Below are 19,669 nucleotides of genomic sequence, written 5' to 3' on the forward strand. Positions count from 1 at the left end.
ACCATATTTCTAAAGATTGCTTGAGGATTAACACAACCGATGAAGTAAAATTCAAGCATTACTAAATCTGACTAAATTTATATATGATTGTTACATTCCCTACACCATATTTTTCCTAAATTGATTTGTGGTAACCAAATGAGAATAGCTAAGCAAGTTTAGGAGTTAAACTACATCCAAACATCATCTAATATATTGTTATTGTTCTTCCAAAGACAGATTTCACATAGGAGTAATGTCCACTAATATTGAAGTACAATATATAATCTATAAAAGATTAAGACGAGTAGAGAATTAGGCAGTAATAGACCAAACCGCCTTCTTGCAAAAGCATGCTGATAGAGGACAAATTGCAGCTGTATAAGCAAAGATTTCCAACAGACAATATCACAAAGCACCACCTACTAATGGGCTCACACATAATTGCTTCAATCCAACCTAGAATAATCAGCTCTAGGGCATACAACAGTCATTTCTTACATCCAGCCAACAGAAGTCAAACAGAAACATGGTATTGCGTATAAGCATTTCTGCTCCAAAGAAGCCCACAAAATTGCATATCAAATTGGAGGAAACTCGCCAACTATGACATGTCTTCATGATAAAGGTGAAGCCCAAGCCCAAGACGAGCACAAGCTCGTCGAAAAGCCATTGCTTCTGCCTTTTGCACAGGGTCTCCATAGTTGGTATCATCGACAGAAGCTGTTCCACTTGCTTCTCTGTATATCTGGATGCACCATGCCACAGCCATGAACTCTCACCATGTGTTGTAAAACATATGTCACAGCTTAAAAAGTTGCATAAATTTATTAAAGGTTGATTTACTGGAATACTATATAATTGTCTAAATGATGATGTTGCAAAGCGATAATAAAAATCGTGGAGGTCAATATTGGACAATAGAAAAACCAGACTTTTGAACCAAAATATGTACCTAGCCTAACTGTTGAAATAGATAGTTATAGGAGAGAACAAGTCTACAAATTATATAGTTCAGAACAGAAACTGCAGAATACACTACATATAGTTCAGAAAAGAAACTGAATTGACAAACCAAAGGAAAAATTCATGGACCTAAAGGCTAAAGCAAACTACATAATTAGGTTTAATATAATATTGCATGATTAAGCAAGAATAAATAGAAGGAATAATGAAATGGATGCGAAGAAATTCATGAGCATGTTATGCCATTTCAAACTTTTCTTCTTGAGGTAATTAGTACCAGCATTCATCTTGGGATAGAAAATTAAAAAGTAATGTCATAAGCACAATAGCTCATCCACCAAATCATCCAGTATATACACGTAAAAAAGGTTAAAATTTATACACCCCAACAAACTAAACCTGATCTTAAGGGATATTTGGTAGTCCGCGAAAATTCATTGGGAGTATAAAGTTTTAAAGAAAACTGTAAAAGTTATAATTGAAAAAAATCTGTTAGGCAACTATAATTACAGTAGCGAAACAACTAAGGATACCCGATAGCAAGCAAGGATGGGAAGGAGGGAGGGTCTGTTGATAATATTATGATCAAGAGTAAGTTCAGTTGAGCTTTTTATTTTTTTTCATCTGCAACTATCAATTAATGTTTTAAAATGACCAGACGATCCAAATATTTGTCAGCTTGACTCAGTCATTCCGCTGGATAATGAGCTATCTTTTACTATCAGGCACATACAAGCAGAAAATACTGCAACATGTTTTATAGACAAGGATTTTGCAGGAAATCAAAGCTCTGTTAATGCCGATAAGTTCATCCAGAATGGCGAGAGATTTTGAAGAAAAAGTACCTCTGCATCAGTTCCATAAAGGGTTACACGATAAACAACAGTAACAGACTTCCCATCAGCTGAATAAACAATGCTTCGGACCTCACCAGACCATTCTGAAATGAAGGGGTAAAGAAACAAAAGAAAGATGATTTGTCCAAGATTTCAACTATAACGTGCTTTAATCTAAAGCGCACTACTACAAGCTAGTAAATGGACAAAATAACACACCTGGAGCATGTAGATTTAAGATTCTATTAACAATGTGCCTGCAAATATGACAAAAGGGAAATTGTGTAAGGAACAAAGTAACTATATGAAGATGCTCGCTAGGGATATATCACTTAAAAAGAGTTAAAGATTTTGCCGTAAAATCTGCATAAACTTCCATCTCACAGTAGGATTACATGACTGCAGGCGCTAAATATCACCGAATACGGATCGACCAATTTGCCTTGAGAATTTAACGAAAACGATCGTGCCATATGCAATCATTGACATCAAATATCAAACAATCTTTCAATCTCAACGTTGGTAATCGACCAATAGAATTATAGAACTCTCGACGACATATGGAAATTGTTCAAAAGCTGATAAAATCATAGCTCTCCTAATAAATCTTCTATAATTAGAAGGAATACGATGGATGCTGTTTTTTTAAGAAGAAAAAAAGGAGAGAAATGGATATAAACCAGGGGATATATTTCATGGTGAAGCCGTCTTCGACTCTGGTCTTAACGAGCGAGTCGGGAACCTTCTTGCCGAGTTCCTTGAGGATATCCGAGAGCGGTCTGCTGATCCCCGACGAGGGATCCTCCTCGTCCTCCGACGGCTCTGATTCGACCGCCTGACTCTCCCTCGGCTTCGAGGGAGACGGCTTGGTGGCGTAGGAGCGGCAGGCGGTGAGCGAGGCTAGGGTGTTCTGCGGAGGAGCGGAACGGAGCAGTAACCTGGAGAGGAGGGGGAGGTGGCGGCTTCGGACACCGCCCGCCATGATCGCGTCTTAGCGTAGGTGGTAGAATTTCGAATTGGGGTTTTGGGTTTTAGGGGTGGTATTGGAGAATCGCGTCACCGACTCCCCAATAGTTCGCGCGGAGTCGGCACCGATTCGTCGGGCAAAGACGCATTTGACGCTTTTCGGGAGTAGCATCATCCCTTGACTTATTTACCCAAATGAGTCACCTTCTAAACTTATTTACCCAAACAAGAGTCACCTTCTAAAGTAATTGCCTAAAAGTGAGTTTATTTTAGATATATCAACTACTATCACATCACATAGTCTCACCAGAACTGAAGCTAGCTTGCTCATGCTCAACTCATTTACACTCCTGTTTACGCCCCTCTTTGTTGCATGCCATTCGCCAAACATGTTTATTCATTTAGAAATTCAATTTCCCTCTCTACATGTAGGCATAGATATTGATGTATTCATGGTTGGTAATTCAATTTGATGAGTTGATGCTGTGTGGCGAGAGAATGTAGTGGGCAGAATTAGCACGGTGATTTGTGAATATATTTCGCCTATATTTGTGATCAAGTTTGAATTAAAATTATTTTAATTTGAATTAATTTTGAGCTAATTCGTGCTCAAGCTGGTCCGATTAATAAATAATTTCAAGCCTTAATTCAAAATTTGAGTTTGATCAAGCTTGATTTAAAATAAGCCTAATTTAAAAATATAAACTAATAGAAATATTTATTTATTTAGAACTATATTCTATAAGATCAGAATAAGTAACAATTTGATGTGATCTAAACTTCACCGAGTCGTCTCGAACATGGATACACCATATGGGAATCTTTTCTTATTGTGTTTAGTTATTTATTTCATAAAGATAAGGATTCTGTATGTCATGTTCGAACGGAGGAGGGGGTGCATTCGAAGCCCTTACAAACGCTTGTAGGCGTTCATATTGACAAAGAACGCAATTTGTGCGTTCGAACATGCAAACCCCGTTCAAACGCTCATGTGTGAATGTCTGCATACGTTTGTATCAACAGAGAAAGAAAAATATGCGTTTGAACGTGCTCGACTCTGTTCGAATGCGATCGACGAGAATTCACTATTTTTAGGATTAATAATTATTATTTTTGACTTGTTATGTTAGCCTCTTCCTTCAAGCTCTAGCCACGCGCCATCTCGATGATGGTGATCTTTTAACCTCCCTCATCTGTCGAGTCCTACCTCCTCCTTGGGATCTCGACCCTTCTCCTTCTTCGTCCTTATCCCATAAACGCTACAAACCATCCACCTTCATCACTATTATCATCCCTAACTTTATCATCACCACCACCTGTCGTTTCCACCATCACTCCCACTTTTATATATTTTCGTCCCGGTTGTAGTCATAATCTTCGAAAGGGCATAAATACTAAAAACATAGATCACAAAGTTATGGATCGACCACTTGGTTTCGTAATATTTCGATTACCATAGAATATCTAGTGAATGCTTTCCCTCGGTTGCGCGGGCAATTTTCTAGAATCGATCCAAATCGGGAAGTGAACGTCAGACCATAACACAATTCAGTTTAGTAAATCTTAGAATATAACATAATTATAATTATAGTATAGTATAAAGTATTACTTATATATATCAAGCCTATTTGATAGAGCTGGCTTATGATCAAGCTTGGCTTGAATTTATTTCGAGCCTATTTTAAATATTAAGCTCGGCTTGAAATTATTTTCGAGAGATTATTTTGACAGCCCTACCCTTTGCAAAGTTTGTTGGGCTTTCTATAACAGTGATTGTTATTTTTTTTAAAATACAAATTTTATCCTTTCCTTGGAAAAAAGGAAAAGGTTTGTCCGTGGGCTGTGGGCCTGTGGATTGGCTCCCACCAATTCTTCCGTTCCCAAAACTGGCAAAAAGTAGAGGTGCCATCTCGCTCCGCTCCCTCTGTTTGAAACCCAAGACCCGCGTCGTCACTCTAGGAGCAAGAAGGGGGCAGACCCTAACGCGATTCTCATCGCAAGAAACGAGCGATCTCGGAGAAGATGATAGTGCGAACCCCACCTCAGAGGAAGCGGAGGGCGGAGTCCATCGCAGACCACGAGAGCCCCATCTCCGACCGCCGCCTCGTGGTCTACGACGACCCTGCCGACATCTCCGATCGCCGCCTCGTGATCTACGATGACCCCGCCCCCGTGTCTTCCGCCGAGCTGTCCGATCAGATGGTCTGCACCTACCACTGCCGTCAGATGGTAACCCCTCTCCCTTCTCTTCTTGCTCGTAGGATCTCGATATGCCGGTTTTGCCGTTCAGAAATATCTTTTTTTATTTTATTTGTTCGGTGTTTTCTCACATGTGTTGGACTCTCTTGGTGCAGTGTTGAGATCGATGGTGATCTCTTTAGATCTTTTTGTTGAGTTTACTTATGCATACGTATTGTTTGTTTTTATTTCCCAACGAAGTGCCTCTTTAGTATGAACTAAAAGGTTATATGTTTTCCAGAATTCAGTCAGTTTAATAACGTGGTTAACTTTTGCGAAAAGGCTGATAAGAGTTGCTATCTTGGTGTTTCTCTATTTCCTAGTTAGTAAAAGGCAAAGACAAGGGGGAAAATGAAGAAGAAACTCACTGTTTGGTTATGCTTTATAATTAGTTTAGATTTGAACCTGGATTTACAAGAATTCACTTGAGCTGATTTGGAAATGAATCTAATGTTTAATATATAATGAAATTGAAATCAATCTTTGCTAAATTTCCTATCTAAATGCCAATTAAAGCGTGCATTTTCTTGCAATTAATAGGTTAAATCGGAGTTTATTGTAGCCCTGAGCACTGCCGAGAAGCAAGTTCTTGAATATCAAGCTAGATTGGAGACACTGAATGATCAATTTAACAAAAGTGGTAAGGTGCTTTTTTTTTAGTGGTTCAAATATAAATGATTTGACTTGGTAGCAGTCTATAGTTTCATTATACAAAGAAAATAAGTAGGAGCAAAAGTTCATCAGCTTTCACGGCGGCTTGTTTCTTTCAATTGCCAAAGGCTTCAAATTATTTGGCAGAACAGCTTATTAGTAGTTTACCCCTACTAGAAGTTGGAAGGAAAAAACATTATATGTCCATTGAATTTTATATGGCACATCTGCAACACTCTGCTTATCAGTATGATTATGTTTAGATGATATAAATGAATGACTTTCCATTTTTCTTGTGTTACCAATGGGTCTCTTCTTTTTCTTTTCTATCTGGTATGAGCTAATAATGAAGATCAGCAATCGTGTATTTGATGCTACAGAAAATGAAAGAAAGAAGTATCAAGATCACCTCACTTTGTTAGAACAAGAACTAGCAGCAACGAAAGGGCATGAGCATGCATTGCAAGAACGTTTACTAAAGGAGGTCACTGATTCTCAGGAAAGATATCGAGGGCAGGTCAAACGGATCAGTGAACTGGAGGTATGAATTTATTCAATAGTTACTTTCTTTTTCTGCTGTCAGAATGTTAAACTTTTTGTGTGTGCATATTATTGTTTAATATATTAATGTTCTCATTAAATGATGCCTACAAGCTTAAAATTTGTCGTATCTTAGGGTTTTTTTGCTCTAGGACATTAATCATGAATCTTCACAAATCATGAGTTGATACCTTTATAGGTTAGGTAAGGTCTATCAGTTGTGTGTGGGTCTTCTGCCTCGAGTCAACTGATGTCTTTTCCTGTACATATGATAAGCAAAACTCTAGATTTGTGCTTTGAGCACTGAAAGTTCTTTTAAAATTTTTTAGCATCCTTCATTTCACTGACAATGAATGTAATGCAGTTCAGCTAATAGAAGCTTCAGGCATGTCCTACTGTCAAGCTAGGCATCTATGTTTAACAGAAATGCTTTATATTATTTGTTGGTTGGAAATAAGAAATTTTGTCATCTTTTATATTTCTGCGGAACTTACTCAATGGGATGGAGTTTTTAGTTGTTCGATTTGGTCATTTTCTTTATGATATTATGATATTCTACTAGTTTCCATCTACAGTATCCAGATGAGCCTCTAGCTCTTCCTCTGTAGCAGATAGCTTGCAGCATATTTTTTTCTTCATTAGTACCATAATGTACACACCCTTTAGCTGTTGTTGCTTGTCATGTAAAATGGCAACTCTGCCAAACTTAACAGCATGGTCTCAATAAGTTCAGGGCTGATTTCCCTGGAATTTATCTGGTTTCGGCTTGTGAGGTCTGCATAGTTTATTCCTATGGACGGTTTGCTTTATAAGTTTCTTCCAAATACATGGTTATTATTTCTCTCTGCTTGCATGTTTTAATTTTACCCCAGAATGAAGCTGAAAGTTTTACTTGTATAAATGATTTTGGAAATAGCAGCAAATATTGGGTCTTTTGGATGATATATTGGACCTGTTATGATCCATTTCTTGGAAGATGGTTGACTGAGTTATCAACTTATACATTGAAGATGGCTAGCCCCATTCTCTAGCCTATGATCAGCAAATGATCCGAAGTCATTTGATTTGTTTCCTCTGTTCTCTCTTGCTTCTGTTTTCTGCTTCCTTATGCATTCCTCTTGTATCGACAGAAAACTATTCACAGGTTTCTGATACTGCAGGTGCAACTCAAGAAAGAGACTGATTCTTATAAAATTGCCGAATCATCAAAAGCATCAGCAGTGGAGACAGTTAAAGATCTGGAAGGGAGACTTCAGCGGCTATCTGAAAGTTCAGAAAGGGAGCAAAATGTCCTCCGAAGAGAGCTCTCATATGTGCAAGATGATTCAAAGCTCTCTGTCTCTAAATTGATTGCTGATGTAAGGCAAAGTGCGTGCTTTATATTACACTTCTTTTCAGTTATTTATTGACTTTTGGGCTAAAATGAATTTTGTGCAAGCTTGAACGGATGAGACTTAGAGCAGAAAACTCAGAGCAAGAGGTAGAATTACTAAAACAGCAGTCCAAGGGCTTAAGAGAGCAGCTGGATGAGGTAGCTACTAAATTTTAATGTTATCATTCTCCCTGAATACCACAGTACTATATACCCTGATTTTCTATTGCTTTTTGCCCTACCCTTGTCTAGTTTGTCATCCTTTGCATTTTAAAGAAACATAGACCAATCGGTGTTTCAGACATCCGTCAGAGAAATTGTCCTACAAAGATGTTTCTCATATTTATGTTTATCATTAAGGAACACAACTTGTAACAGCTACATATCATTAAGGAAAGCAACTTATAACAACTACACGCTCCTTTTCTTTATCTTCTGAATAATAATTTTGAACATGACATTATTGATTATTGCATATACATGTATTGGTATTTGGACATGTGTTGGTATAAAGAAACATAGACCTGTTGGTGGGTCAGTTGTCTGTCAGAGTTACAAAAGTTGTTTCTAGTCTTTGTGCTGAAGGAACACAACTTGTAACAGCTACATATGTCTTTTTTTTCGTCGTTTGGGATTATAATTTCAAACATGACATTATTGCATATACATGTGTTGGTATTTTGACAGTGTCTTCATCAGAAGAGTGAAGTAGAGCATAGACTTTCAAGTTTCACTTCTTCATCCTATCAAATAACTCCTTCAGAGGATCAGAAATTGGTGAAGCTTTTGCAGGAGGAGCTTCATAACTATGTGAGCTATTTACTCTCTTTGTGGTTCCCTTTTTTAATTAATTTTAAGAAAATGGTATTATATTGAAGCCAAATATTTTCATAAGGTGATATTAAGTTATTAACTAGCTGCGTAGGTTTTCATTTTATTTATTTTACTATCAAATATTAAGATTCTCATGATAAATTTTTCAGATAAATTATGTATCTCTATTTTTTGAACTTCCGAGAACTTCTATTGAAAATACTAAAATAGATTGTGGTTAACGATGTCTTTTCTAAATTCTGATTGTTTCTTCTCTTTTCTTGCGCCATATCTGTTTATGATATTGCTGTTACAGTGTTTCTTGAATGCCGCTGCAAGAAGAGAGGAATATTTTAACAATCCTAGGCAGTAAATGAATTTACCATAACACTTATACTACATAGAGGCTGTATAAGAAGCAAAACTGGTACGGGGGAATTAATAAGAAAATATATGATGATGCTTGATTTGGCTCAGATATTTTGAAATTTGAACTTTTTAAAGTTGGATGGAGGAGAAGGATTAATATAGCTGACCCCATTAGTTAAGAGTAAAGGCTTGGTTGTCATCGTATCTTGGAAATGCAGTTTATGAACGATTGGTTGATATGTGATGTTAACTAGGTTTGCACTACCTTTTCATTTTTCTGGATTCAAATTATAGCTAAAAACTAGATTTATTTTTTCTGGATTTAATTCTTAGCCGAACAACTCCTTAATTAGGACTCCTAAATCTTATTTGATTAGGAGATAAGTTCACTTCTATGTTTTCATTGATTTTGAAGATGAATGGGTCCCAACTAGATAGTAGATTTTATTGTGAGAATTATAAATTTGTTAAGAGTTGTGATTCTAGACTTCTAGTTATCTAGTTATATCTTTGTATAGATTGATTGAAGTCCCAAAAAATGTAATTTTATAATTGAGGATTTAAAGAAAATCTTTGTTTTGGACCTTTTGGTGGATTCCACATCTCTCCTCTGCCACAACTAACTACGTATGTTATCTTTCGCTATGTTCCAAGAAGTGCATAGCTGAGACATGGTGGCAAGATGATTCATGTTATGTAGCAGATAGCGGGTGCCTTGATCCCGAGGCATGCTTATAAACTTTTATATTTTCTTAATAGGCTACACTATATGCAAGGAAAAAAATCGATTGTAAAGAGAGAGAAGATAATTGGAAAATTAGAAATCAAGTTAAGGAAGAAGGGCAAGGAAGTAGAACACAATATTAATAAACAAAAGTAGAAAAAGCGAATAGAAATATATACAAGTAAATTATTGGTAGTGACCTTATATTGCAACACAATATTAATAAACAAAAGTAGAAAAAGCAAATAAAAAAATATACAAGTAAATTATCAGTAGTGACATGATATTGCTATACTTTGGTAAACATGAGTAAATATCAATTCACACAAATGATTATTAGTGAGTGCTTCAGTATTGATCTCTTATCTTATCCTTCACTCTCTTTCTCCTAACAAAAATTAAGGATTTTTGTGGTGACTAGAACAATAGGGAATCTTAAATATGGAAGATTAGACTAACAAGGCCTAGTCAAGAGAGAGCCTTACTGTGTTTTAATTGATGTTAGATGCCATTATAGAGGGATTAATTGAATCTTGCCCGTCATATACTACCATGCCCATTGTACAAGCCGACATATTAGCTGCTATGGTTGCCATACCACTAGATAGACGGTTTGCTTTATAAGACACCCATGGCACAAGGCCGACAATATGAAGCTCTCGGAGTAGGGGCGACGTCAACTCGAAGCCATCGGTCGACGAGCTTTGCCGAAATCGCAAATTCTTAAATAATTAGGTATTTATATTCTACCCTATAAGACTTAAATTAATTTGCATGGGGTGGGAGAGTATTTTTCGGCAAGTTGAGTTGCGATCTATGATTGCCCCGACGGTGCTCTGGCGCCTCGATCCAAGGACGTAACTCTGATGGGAAAGAAAGAAGAGAGAAAAAGGAAGAAGGGGGGTTTCGGTGTGTAAAAACCTGCAATTTTTGGGTTAAGGGCTTGTTTTATAGGGGCAAATTCCTATTTTGATTATGATTCGGCCAATAAATTCATGGTCGCCTCCTCGTCGCAAAACGGGCAAGAGAAGGAGAAGGGGTCGCATGTGCATTGGACATGATTTTTTTTTCCAGTTTTTAAAGAAGCTATGTAGCACGGATGTAGATATACAAATACAGGATAATGAGATATGACAATTCCTAGTTTTTGGTGAAAGCCTCATATTGTTGCTATCGGACATGAAATTCTTTCATGAATATTTTTTTTTTCATTGTTTAAATTAGATATCACAATGATGGTATACTATGATAGATGTGGGCCACGGCAGAATTTAGCTATATACCTATAAGCCTAAAGATCAAGTGGAATTTATGAATTTCTCAAGTTTATTAAAATTATCTTAAATGATTAATCTGTGTACAGCTTTTATAGAATCAACTCCTTTTGTTTTTGAAGAAAGGAAAAGAAAGTTGAAACTTTAAGTGATAGATAGAGGTTATGCCTAATTCTGGTTTCTGATAAGCATTAGTCTCAGCTTTATTCTTTTGCCCCGACAATTTCCTTATCTATGCCTCATACTTTAAACACAATATTTTAATATAAAGTTCTGGTCAATTTGCATGTAAGGTTGAAGTATTTGATGAGAAATAGAGTATTTGTGAACAAGTTTTTTAGCAATCTATTAATACTTGGTTCCAGGAAAAGGAAGTACAAGAAGCCAGGAGGTTGAAATCTTCTCATGTGAACAACGAATTACTGAAGGAAAAACTATTGGAGGAAAAGGGACGCCGGGAGAGGGCAGAAAGAGAACTATCTAATTTGCAGGAGATCCAAGCTAAGGCACAAAAATTAGAGCTTGAACTAATGTCCTGGAAAACTTTGCTAAACGAGATACCTGATGTGTCATGTTATGATGATATACCAAAAAAGTTTGCAGACTTGCAAAGGTATGTCTTTGACTTTTAACATTGTTTCAGTAATTCAGTCTCATTTTCCTGTGTAATAATGTGTGGTTTTCATCTTTGAATTTAACAAACTTTATGTATGATAGACAAGGAGACTGGTTTGGTTTTTAGAATGATTGACATTCAGTATGTTTGCTGTTATTATACTGTCATATAGTTTAATATCTGCAGATTATTATACTTGTTGCTTTTCCTTGTATTAGCTGCTGATACATCTCAATCAATCTTTCTGTATTTGCACTAGGGAAGCAATTGAAAATATGCTTAAAGTTGGAGAGGTAAGTGCACGCTTGAAGGAATTGGAGGTTACTCTAGAATATGCTGATCTTAGTAAACAACATGCTGAAAATGAATCTGCTCTAACTAAAGAGAGAGCCGAAAGTGCTGCTCTGGAAGTGAAGCGGCTTGAACTCATGGTAATATATGCTCTTAGGTTTCTGCTGAGAATTATATATCACAAGCCATCTGGCTAATTTCTTTGTCTAAATATAATAATACTTGCTGTTTGCATCCACTGTCAGATAGGGTATATTGGAAAAACTGAAACATTAATCTGACTAACTTGAGGGTTGGTCAAAAACTTGATGAACTCTCAAAATCCAATAGCAAGATGCCTTGCCGTAGGTAAGGTTAAGCTTAACAAGTTTGATTGGATGGAATGAAAAGTTTACTTCAATTGCCTATGGTGTAGTTACCCAGGACTGTAGAATTCTGTCGAAAAATCTAAGAGCAGTTTGTTTCTTGCTCATTGTAGAAAAGGTTGGCCATGACAAGCAAGTACTGACAAAGAGGGTTTGGATTACAAACTCACATAGATATAGGTGTTATATGCAGATTTACTTATTTCAACATCTATCATATTAGCTTCGGTCATTGAAATTGGAGAATATGCTAGATAATGATCTTGGGTATTAAAACCTAGACCATGGTTTGGTTTGAAGTTTCATTGCTGACACAGGGTTCACTGGAACCGATGGTGTTGGGGTGGGTTTGGTTATGTTAGAGCCATCAAAGAAGTAAGGAATATTCTCACACAAGGTGGTTCACCTGCTCGTTAGAGGGGCTCAGCTACTGATCATGGTCGAAAAGTCTACTGTTTGAAAGGGAATAAGACCGCATTTTGGTGAAACAACTTTTTCCTTGCACTTGGTAGTCTGTCTGTCTTCATTTTGTGATGCGGTCATTCTCTGCTGCATTGGTGTTTTCACTCCCCACTCTACTGTCTCCACCTTCCTTGATTCCACTAGTGGTTTGCTTTCGTCCAGATCGTATGAACAAATTAGCAAAGTTCTAAAAAAAAAGGTCTTACATTTCTGTGCTAAACTTCTCTGACAGTATCGTGTTCCATTATTCTGAGGCTATGCCTCTTCAGTTCCTTTAACCTTCAAATACACAATTTTTGCATAAATAGAAGCAGCATCTTCTCTTCTTTCAATCTTGCATCATTGGAAGGAAATTTACAATAGTTAATAAGCCCTGTTTTTCCCTCCATGATGATACCTGATAGTGAGGGCTGTTGGGAAAAGACCTTTTCTGCCTAAAGTGTCAGCTAGCAAATAAATTATTTGCTTGATTCCTATGGTAGTTTTCTACTTTTTTTACTTTATAATTTGCAATATCTTGGTGTATGTCCTTGTGCTAACTAACATATTAGTTTTGTATTCTATTGACTATTTTTTCCTACTCTTTTATTTACTGCTAGTATATGGTCGATGTTGACTTGGAATATTCTAGGAATATATGTGCAAGATAAATTTTACTATTGTTTTTTTTTTTTAAATCTTTCATCTTGTGAATAACAGCTTTCTTCAGTTAGTGAGGAAAGAGACAGGCTAAGGAAGGATCTTTCTATGTTGAATAATCAGAAGGCGGGTCATCCAGATGAAGCCTTGGTTAAGGTTAGACAACTTTCTGTTACACTGTCACTGATAATTTTGCTCTGCAACCTCTTCCTCTTCTACTTCATTTGGAATCACAGGATCTGGAATCAATTCTTGCCAAAAAGGAACATAATATTGGACAATTGGAGAGTAGTTTACACGAACAAAGAGAGCTAATTAGTCGTCAACAAGAGGAACTAAAACTTATGAATGAGAAACTTAGTGTTGAAGCAAGAAAAGTGAAGTCCTTGGAGCGAGAGGGTGATCGCTTGCATTCTGAGATTGCCTTACTAGAGTCAAAGGTATCTTACAGTTATTCCTGTTTCCATTATTTCATTTTCCATTTGTATCTCTGATGGTGTTTATCACTTTATCTTATCACAGAAAAAACATCTATGGAATTCTTCTGTGACATGCATTACCGTCAGAATTACTTTTTATTTTTTGTGAATTAGCTTTTGAAACTTCCATACTTATTTCAGAAGCTTTATGAAAGCCTATTATCATTACTTTCTAGCCGGAAAGCTTCCACCTATGTTTATGATTAAATGAGATAAACAACCATACTTGAATACAAAGAATATACTTATGATCTTTGGTGAGATTTAACAATGCAATGGATCTAGTAAACAGAACCCTAAGACCCAACTTTAATCTAGGCTTCAATCCTTCATCAGTTTATGCCCAAAATGCTTTTATTTTTGGAATCACATATGGAGAAATCATAGTAGAGTATTTTGTGTAGCATAACATTGTTTCACATTCTATATATGTACTCTTATGTTTGATGAATTTTGTATCAAGTTGAATCTAGATCATAGTCACTAATGTGGCTTTTGACAATGGATATTATGTTAATTAGGTTCTATTTCTCATTATTTGTTTGAGGATTATTGAGATTAATTGGGGGCATTATGAGGAACATGAAAAAAACAAAGTTTACATGTACACAGGCTCTAGTTGTTATGTTATTTTTTTTCTTTATTTGTTACAGATGCATTGCTCTTCCAGCAATTTCAATTTGAAGAATTTTCTAATTATTTGAAAAAATGAATAAAGTTTTTCATCATCTTCAAATGTGCCTCAAGTAGTCTTTAAATCATATATTAGATCATGCAGCTTATACTTCGAATATGTTTCCATTGAATTTAAGGCAATTGCATATTTGCACCGCCATCCTTAGTCTGTTAAACCATAATTCAATTGTATTGATCAAAAGTTATATGTCAATAGTTAGGTCATGGTGATTACTCTTCAGCAAACACAAAAGTATTGAGAATGGTGAACACCCTGGCAGTTGACAATGAAGCCAAACATACTATAGAAGCGCTAAGAGCTGAACTGAAGAAAACACAGGAAAAGTTGCAGGCAGTTGAAGAATTGAAAGGACAGTCAGGTAGTGTGACCTCTTGTTCTTTTTCTCATATAAATGTTTGGAGTTCCTTTTTCCTTTATTTGTATCTCCTCGTGGATTTTCAGTCGCAACTAATTACTCCAGTGTTCTCGTACTTTGCCTTGTTTCATGATTTCTGGAGTTCACAGGCAGCTTTAGGCCTTGTTTATGATCAATCAATGCTCTTTTTTATGATCAATCAATTAACAGAAACTAAAAGATACAAGATACTCAACCTAAACATTTATCAAGACTTATATTGATTTAAATCATATACAAATGGCAGACTTAGTTTTCTACCACTTTGTTGTAGAACTACTCCTTGCCAAAATTTTCATCTAGGAATGATCTTCTTGGTCCTATTTTGTATTGAAACCGTCGATTTTGTTTACTAGAACTGAGATCGAATTGGGTACTTCTTTAGGTTGGTCTAAATAGTAATACACCAAGCATCGAATATGGAATCTCAAATAAATACTTCATATTGTCAGTTGCCAAATTCATGTCACTCTTAGGCAAATAAATGTTGATGGTTAGGACAATAATAGTGTGTAATACCTTGTATATGTTTGCCTTGGTTGGCCATGCTCTTTTAAAGTTATTAGTGTGTCATGTTGATGTGTATCCAAGTTCCAACAGAACTACAAACATGATACTTGAGTAGTACTTGCAGTGCAGAAGCTTGCAAAGAATAACTGGTAAATTTTGTAGTACTAGAATCTAGGCCATTGCGATCATCCATCTGAGGTAATATTTTATTCTTTTTCACACTGGAGATGTATTTCAATGGTGTAGGCTTATGTTTTGACTGACTTCTTGTTTAATCGGAGAATCCATTTCTTTTCTGACTAATTTTTACCGTTTTAGAGATCTGCATAATTCTTTATGCAAAACTAAAGTTGAGTTTATGAATCTAATGAAATCAAATGCAATACTAGATGCTGGAAACACGATGGATGCAAACATACCAGAAAAGCTAGTACAACTCAAAGGTCAAATTGCAGTACTTGAGAAACGTGAAGAGAGGTAACTGGTGATTAGTCTCTATGGACTTTGGGAATACCAAAATTCTTGCCATTAGCTATGTTAACTTTTGCATGCGATCATGAAACAGGTACAAGGCAGTTTTTGCAGAGAAAATCTCAGTTTTCCGGAGGGCTTGTTGCTCACTTTTTGGTTATAAGGTATTGTCATATGTCTATGCCATCTAGTTGAAAAGTTGAGGTCCTCAATCTGGTTCCTTTTTTCCTGCTTTCAAATTAGCTTGGTCCACATCCTGACGAGTTTTTGTATGTAGTTCCTTGAAAGAGCTTCTGGGCTTTTCTCTACTTTTTGTTGAAAGAGATAGCCGGATAGGTCTCCATTCCCAGCAACAATCCCATTATAATATCTTGTAGAATGATTAGTGATCAGAAGCCTCCAATTTACAAAAGACACATGAAAGGACTAAGAAACAGAAAAGAAATACATAAATTTGATTGTGCTAAAGCCTTATAAATTATCTGGGCTTGTCTACATTCGCTAAAATTTTCAGTTCTTGGATAAACTTTATTAAAAGGTCCCTTGCTTTAACAATTTGCTATATTACCTATGATTGTAGAATAAAAGTTGTCCACTTAGAATATACTAGCATGCTGTTTTCTGAGCTAATAGTAGGTACATAATTGCATTAGATACTGTTTGCACATTAACATTTGTTTTGGATGAGAAACCATGCATCCTGATGTTTACTATGTTCTTTTAGATTGTCATGGATGACCAACAACGACCTAATGGTATCCCAGTGACACGATTTACACTGCAATCTGTCTATGCACTAAGTGATGATGAAAAGCTTGAATTTGAATATGAATCAGGGAGTACTAACATTCTGGTAGGATGAACTCATCAAACGTGTTAAATATGTTTCACAGATTCTTCTTTGACTCTTATTTGGTCCTTTGCTGTTACAGGTTAATGATTACACTTCCCAGCCTGAAATTTCTCATCAGGTGCTTGTGTGTTTTCTTTAATCATACTAGTATTAATTCTTTTTATGGAGTATAACTATATATTTTTTAGCTGTGCACATGCACTCAGAGAAGGCAAATATTTACTGATGATTTTTGGGACAGTCAATTGAACTATATATTATCTGTACTCTCATGCATGTCACCCAAACCTTTTTCCAACTATATAGTTTTTGAGATGGTTCTGTTGTGATCAGAATATTTTGACTCCAGTTGCCATGTATGTTTTGTTTCTCAGTTGTAGGACTCCTTTTGCTATGCCTTATTGATTGTAATTTTACCTTTGTGACACCTCATGCAAATTTGAAGGCAAGTTAACTGCAGAATAATAAGTTGCTAGTCTAAGCTTTTTCTATTTTACAGGTAGAGATATTCATAAGAAAGATGAATTCAATACCTGCCTTCACAGCTAACTTGACCATGGAGTCATTCAACAAGCGCACATTAAGTTAACAATCAGGATGACAATGGTATTGGATATTGCTCATTTTAGTTTATTATTGCTATACTTTCTATGAAACAATGTATATACCATCAAGATATTGCTCCTTTAGTTTATTCCTATTAATTTCAGGGAACAATCAAAATCGGTCACACCACACTGTAGTTTCTTTTCTCCTCATCTTTTTGTGGTTTAGCCTTTTATTTCCTGGTGTGACCAGTGTTCGGCAAAAAACTGTGGCACACTAAAATTTTGCTCAATGGTAGAATTAATATACATCTATGGTCGCGAGAGAATCATTGAAAAGCAAAAGGTTCATTTCTACCTTCTATTGGTAAACTCTCCTTTCAGTTGTATTTTGTTAATCAAATAAAATAATTGATAGTTATAAGACTGAAATCTGCTTGATTTTGAGAGGAGAAATATAGAGAAAAGACCATCTTTCTCATCTCTTCTCTTTTTCAACTCGGTCCATGGATTGTACTCAAGTGGTTTCATTCTGTTAGACTTCATTCACTTCTTATTTCTGAATATTTATCAAGGAACCTATTGAATAGTGATGATCTTCCATCTGTTGGTTTGTTTATTGTAGTGCATCATATATTAATCTTTGATTGGAGAGCCTTGAAGAACCATTATAAATGTCAGCATGTTGCTCATTAGTTCTTGCTGGGCAATATTGGATCAAGTGACAAACAGCTCAGCCATTATAAATGCGACCGCCTATGTGTTCACGGCATCTTGTATGCCTAGGCACTTCTGTTTCAGTAAAATTGGTCTTTCATGAAGTTGTTGGAGCAGTGTTTTTTAAAAATGCGGCTCCCCTTATTGTAGCTGCTTATGTGGATATGGTCCCTTCCTGCACCCCATAAGCTGCATCCACATAGGGCCTAGGCAAATCAAGCTACATAAGGCATACATGAGGAAGACAATGTTATCCATATTGTAGACTAGATATGTAAGCACTTGTATACATACGTACGTCTGACTACTACTAGTTATTTTTTTTATCTAGTTTGTGCATACAAAATGTGGTACTGGAACTGAAGTCATATTATGTTTGTGTTGCTGAGCCATAATTGCCGCATATATATAATCAGGGGAATGGCTTCCTAATTTATGGATGCCACTATTTCGATTGTCCAGACAGTTTACTTCTAAAGCATTACTATAGAGCGCGCCAAGAGGGAAAAGCATAATATTCAGAAAAGGCTATTGGCATTATCATAATGTTCATCTAATTTGTTCTTTTCACTTCATACAGTTGGACAGTAGAATGGATTTGAAAGTTTATAGAGGAAGAATCGTATGCTACGGCAACATGTACGAGGACTTCAACAATGACAAGAATTGATAGATCTATTTGTAATTTTTTATACCATTATGAAGGTCAGGATATATGATTTTGATCTAGGGAATTGGGTCTTGTAAATTCGATCTGCCCCTCATGTTTAATGTGCCCTCTATGCGCTGCAACTATTTTTATATAAAAATGTGTCCCATTTGAATGTAAATCCTTGAAGACTTGCTACTTTGCTAGTTTGGGTTAGTTGAGTGTGGCACAACTGCTACCGGTGGGTTCTTCCTGGGGGAGTTTTTTCAGTCTAGTCTACAATACTCATTTTGAATCGACATGTATTGCTTAAGTAATTAAATTTCTTTTTTTATCATTCTTCTGAGAGAAGAATCTAACTTGTTTTTGGATCCATGTCGACTTGGATCCAAATTTACTTTTCAAATTTAGAGAACAACTTTTTATTTTAGCGGACAATAGTTTTCATACCCTTGCTTTAGCCTTCTGATTTTTCCTGGATAGCTCGAAGTTATGTTGCATTGCTGCTAGGTGTATGAACACGCTGCAATGATGCTATGATAACATATTTAGGGGCCGATCCCATATAAATCTCAAACTGAACCGCTTAGAACTAGCATCTTAATTTTTAAGACCAAAAGAAGATAACTAATATTAGTATAAGCAAATCTATTGCATAAATGCTAGTATAAGAAGTAATATGACATAAAGTTAATATTAAAATAGTCGTAATTAGGTTTTATCTAATTTAAGTGCAAAATAGCAATTCTAGATTATTACTAAATTAGTTTCTAAAAATTATGTAAAATAAGAGGACAGAGAATAATAAATTGGTATACTTACTAAACTAAAATAAGAAAGCTTATTTTAGAAGAAGTGTGTTCTTTTAACATGCTCTTAGTACTATATAGTATGCCACAGAAATCTCAACATTTTCAAAGTGAAAAGAGAAGCATTAAAGAACTTTGGAGAGGAACACATGGTAAACACAAACTGATGGTCAAACTAATCAATAAATTTAGTATAGTTGGTAGGTATCTTTTTATTATTAAAGTTATGCGTTCAACTCCAATTTTAAATAATATTATAGAAAATATTATTTAGTTGTTTAATAACTTTAACTCAACGACTCGACTCGGTTGATGATTCGATAGCGCGGTTGACTTGAATGAGCAGTTCGACATCGCGATAGTTTAAAGCAGATTTTAACGGCGTTTGATTCAGAGCTATTGTTTGACGACGCACGTAACTTAAAGTCTAGATTAGTCAGCTTA

General features: G+C 35.8%; 2 protein-coding genes across 3 annotated transcripts; one reads left to right on the forward strand and one right to left on the reverse strand.

Annotated features, from left to right (window-relative positions):
- Positions 1-339: 339 nt before the first annotated feature.
- On the reverse strand, positions 340-2,906 carry LOC140792265 (DNA repair RAD52-like protein 1, mitochondrial). The gene is made up of 4 exons (XM_073143143.1): positions 2,462-2,906; positions 2,001-2,038; positions 1,791-1,885; positions 340-727 (listed from the first exon to the last, which is right to left on the reverse strand). The coding sequence occupies exons 1-4, from the start codon at positions 2,761-2,763 to the stop codon at positions 584-586; spliced, it is 579 nt and encodes a 192-aa protein (XP_072999244.1). The 5' UTR covers positions 2,764-2,906; the 3' UTR covers positions 340-583.
- Positions 2,907-4,578: 1,672 nt separating this feature from the next.
- On the forward strand, positions 4,579-18,597 carry LOC140792330 (mitotic spindle checkpoint protein MAD1). 2 transcript variants are annotated; one of them, XM_073143270.1, is made up of 17 exons: positions 4,579-4,976; positions 5,526-5,625; positions 6,017-6,177; positions 7,337-7,534; positions 7,615-7,707; positions 8,236-8,358; positions 11,094-11,341; positions 11,604-11,775; positions 13,162-13,257; positions 13,338-13,541; positions 14,473-14,635; positions 15,571-15,658; positions 15,747-15,816; positions 16,377-16,505; positions 16,585-16,623; positions 17,005-17,111; positions 18,348-18,597. In XM_073143270.1, exons 1-16 carry the CDS (start codon positions 4,770-4,772, stop codon positions 17,092-17,094), a joined length of 2,181 nt encoding a protein of 726 aa, XP_072999371.1. In that variant the 5' UTR covers positions 4,579-4,769; the 3' UTR covers positions 17,095-17,111; positions 18,348-18,597. The 2 variants fall into 2 exon arrangements, with proteins under 2 accessions (XP_072999371.1, XP_072999372.1); XM_073143271.1 differs by lacking the exon at positions 18,348-18,597 and adding an exon at positions 17,216-17,395.
- Positions 18,598-19,669: the final 1,072 nt, after the last annotated feature.

Source organism: Typha latifolia, chromosome 7 (genome assembly GCF_019914945.1).
Source record: "Typha latifolia isolate L0001 chromosome 7, TyphaL0001v2, whole genome shotgun sequence".
Lineage (NCBI taxonomy): Eukaryota > Viridiplantae > Streptophyta > Magnoliopsida > Poales > Typhaceae > Typha > Typha latifolia.

Bases quoted from the DNA above. Each gene is read 5' to 3' on its own strand.
- LOC140792265 (XM_073143143.1), bottom strand. From the start codon at position 2,763: ATGGCGGGCGGTGTCCGAAGCCGCCACCTCCCCCTCCTCTCCAGGTTA. The intron at 2,039-2,461 runs GTTTATATCCAT...TCATATTTGCAG, and splicing joins ACCATGAAATATATCCCCTG to GCACATTGTTAATAGAATCT. The intron at 728-1,790 runs GTACTTTTTCTT...TGGTGCATCCAG, and splicing joins TTTATGGAACTGATGCAGAG to ATATACAGAGAAGCAAGTGG.
- LOC140792330 (XM_073143270.1), top strand. From the start codon at position 4,770: ATGATAGTGCGAACCCCACCTCAGAGGAAGCGGAGGGCGGAGTCCATC. The intron at 4,977-5,525 runs GTAACCCCTCTC...TGCAATTAATAG, and splicing joins CCTACCACTGCCGTCAGATG to GTTAAATCGGAGTTTATTGT. The intron at 15,817-16,376 runs GTATTGTCATAT...ATGTTCTTTTAG, and splicing joins GCTCACTTTTTGGTTATAAG to ATTGTCATGGATGACCAACA.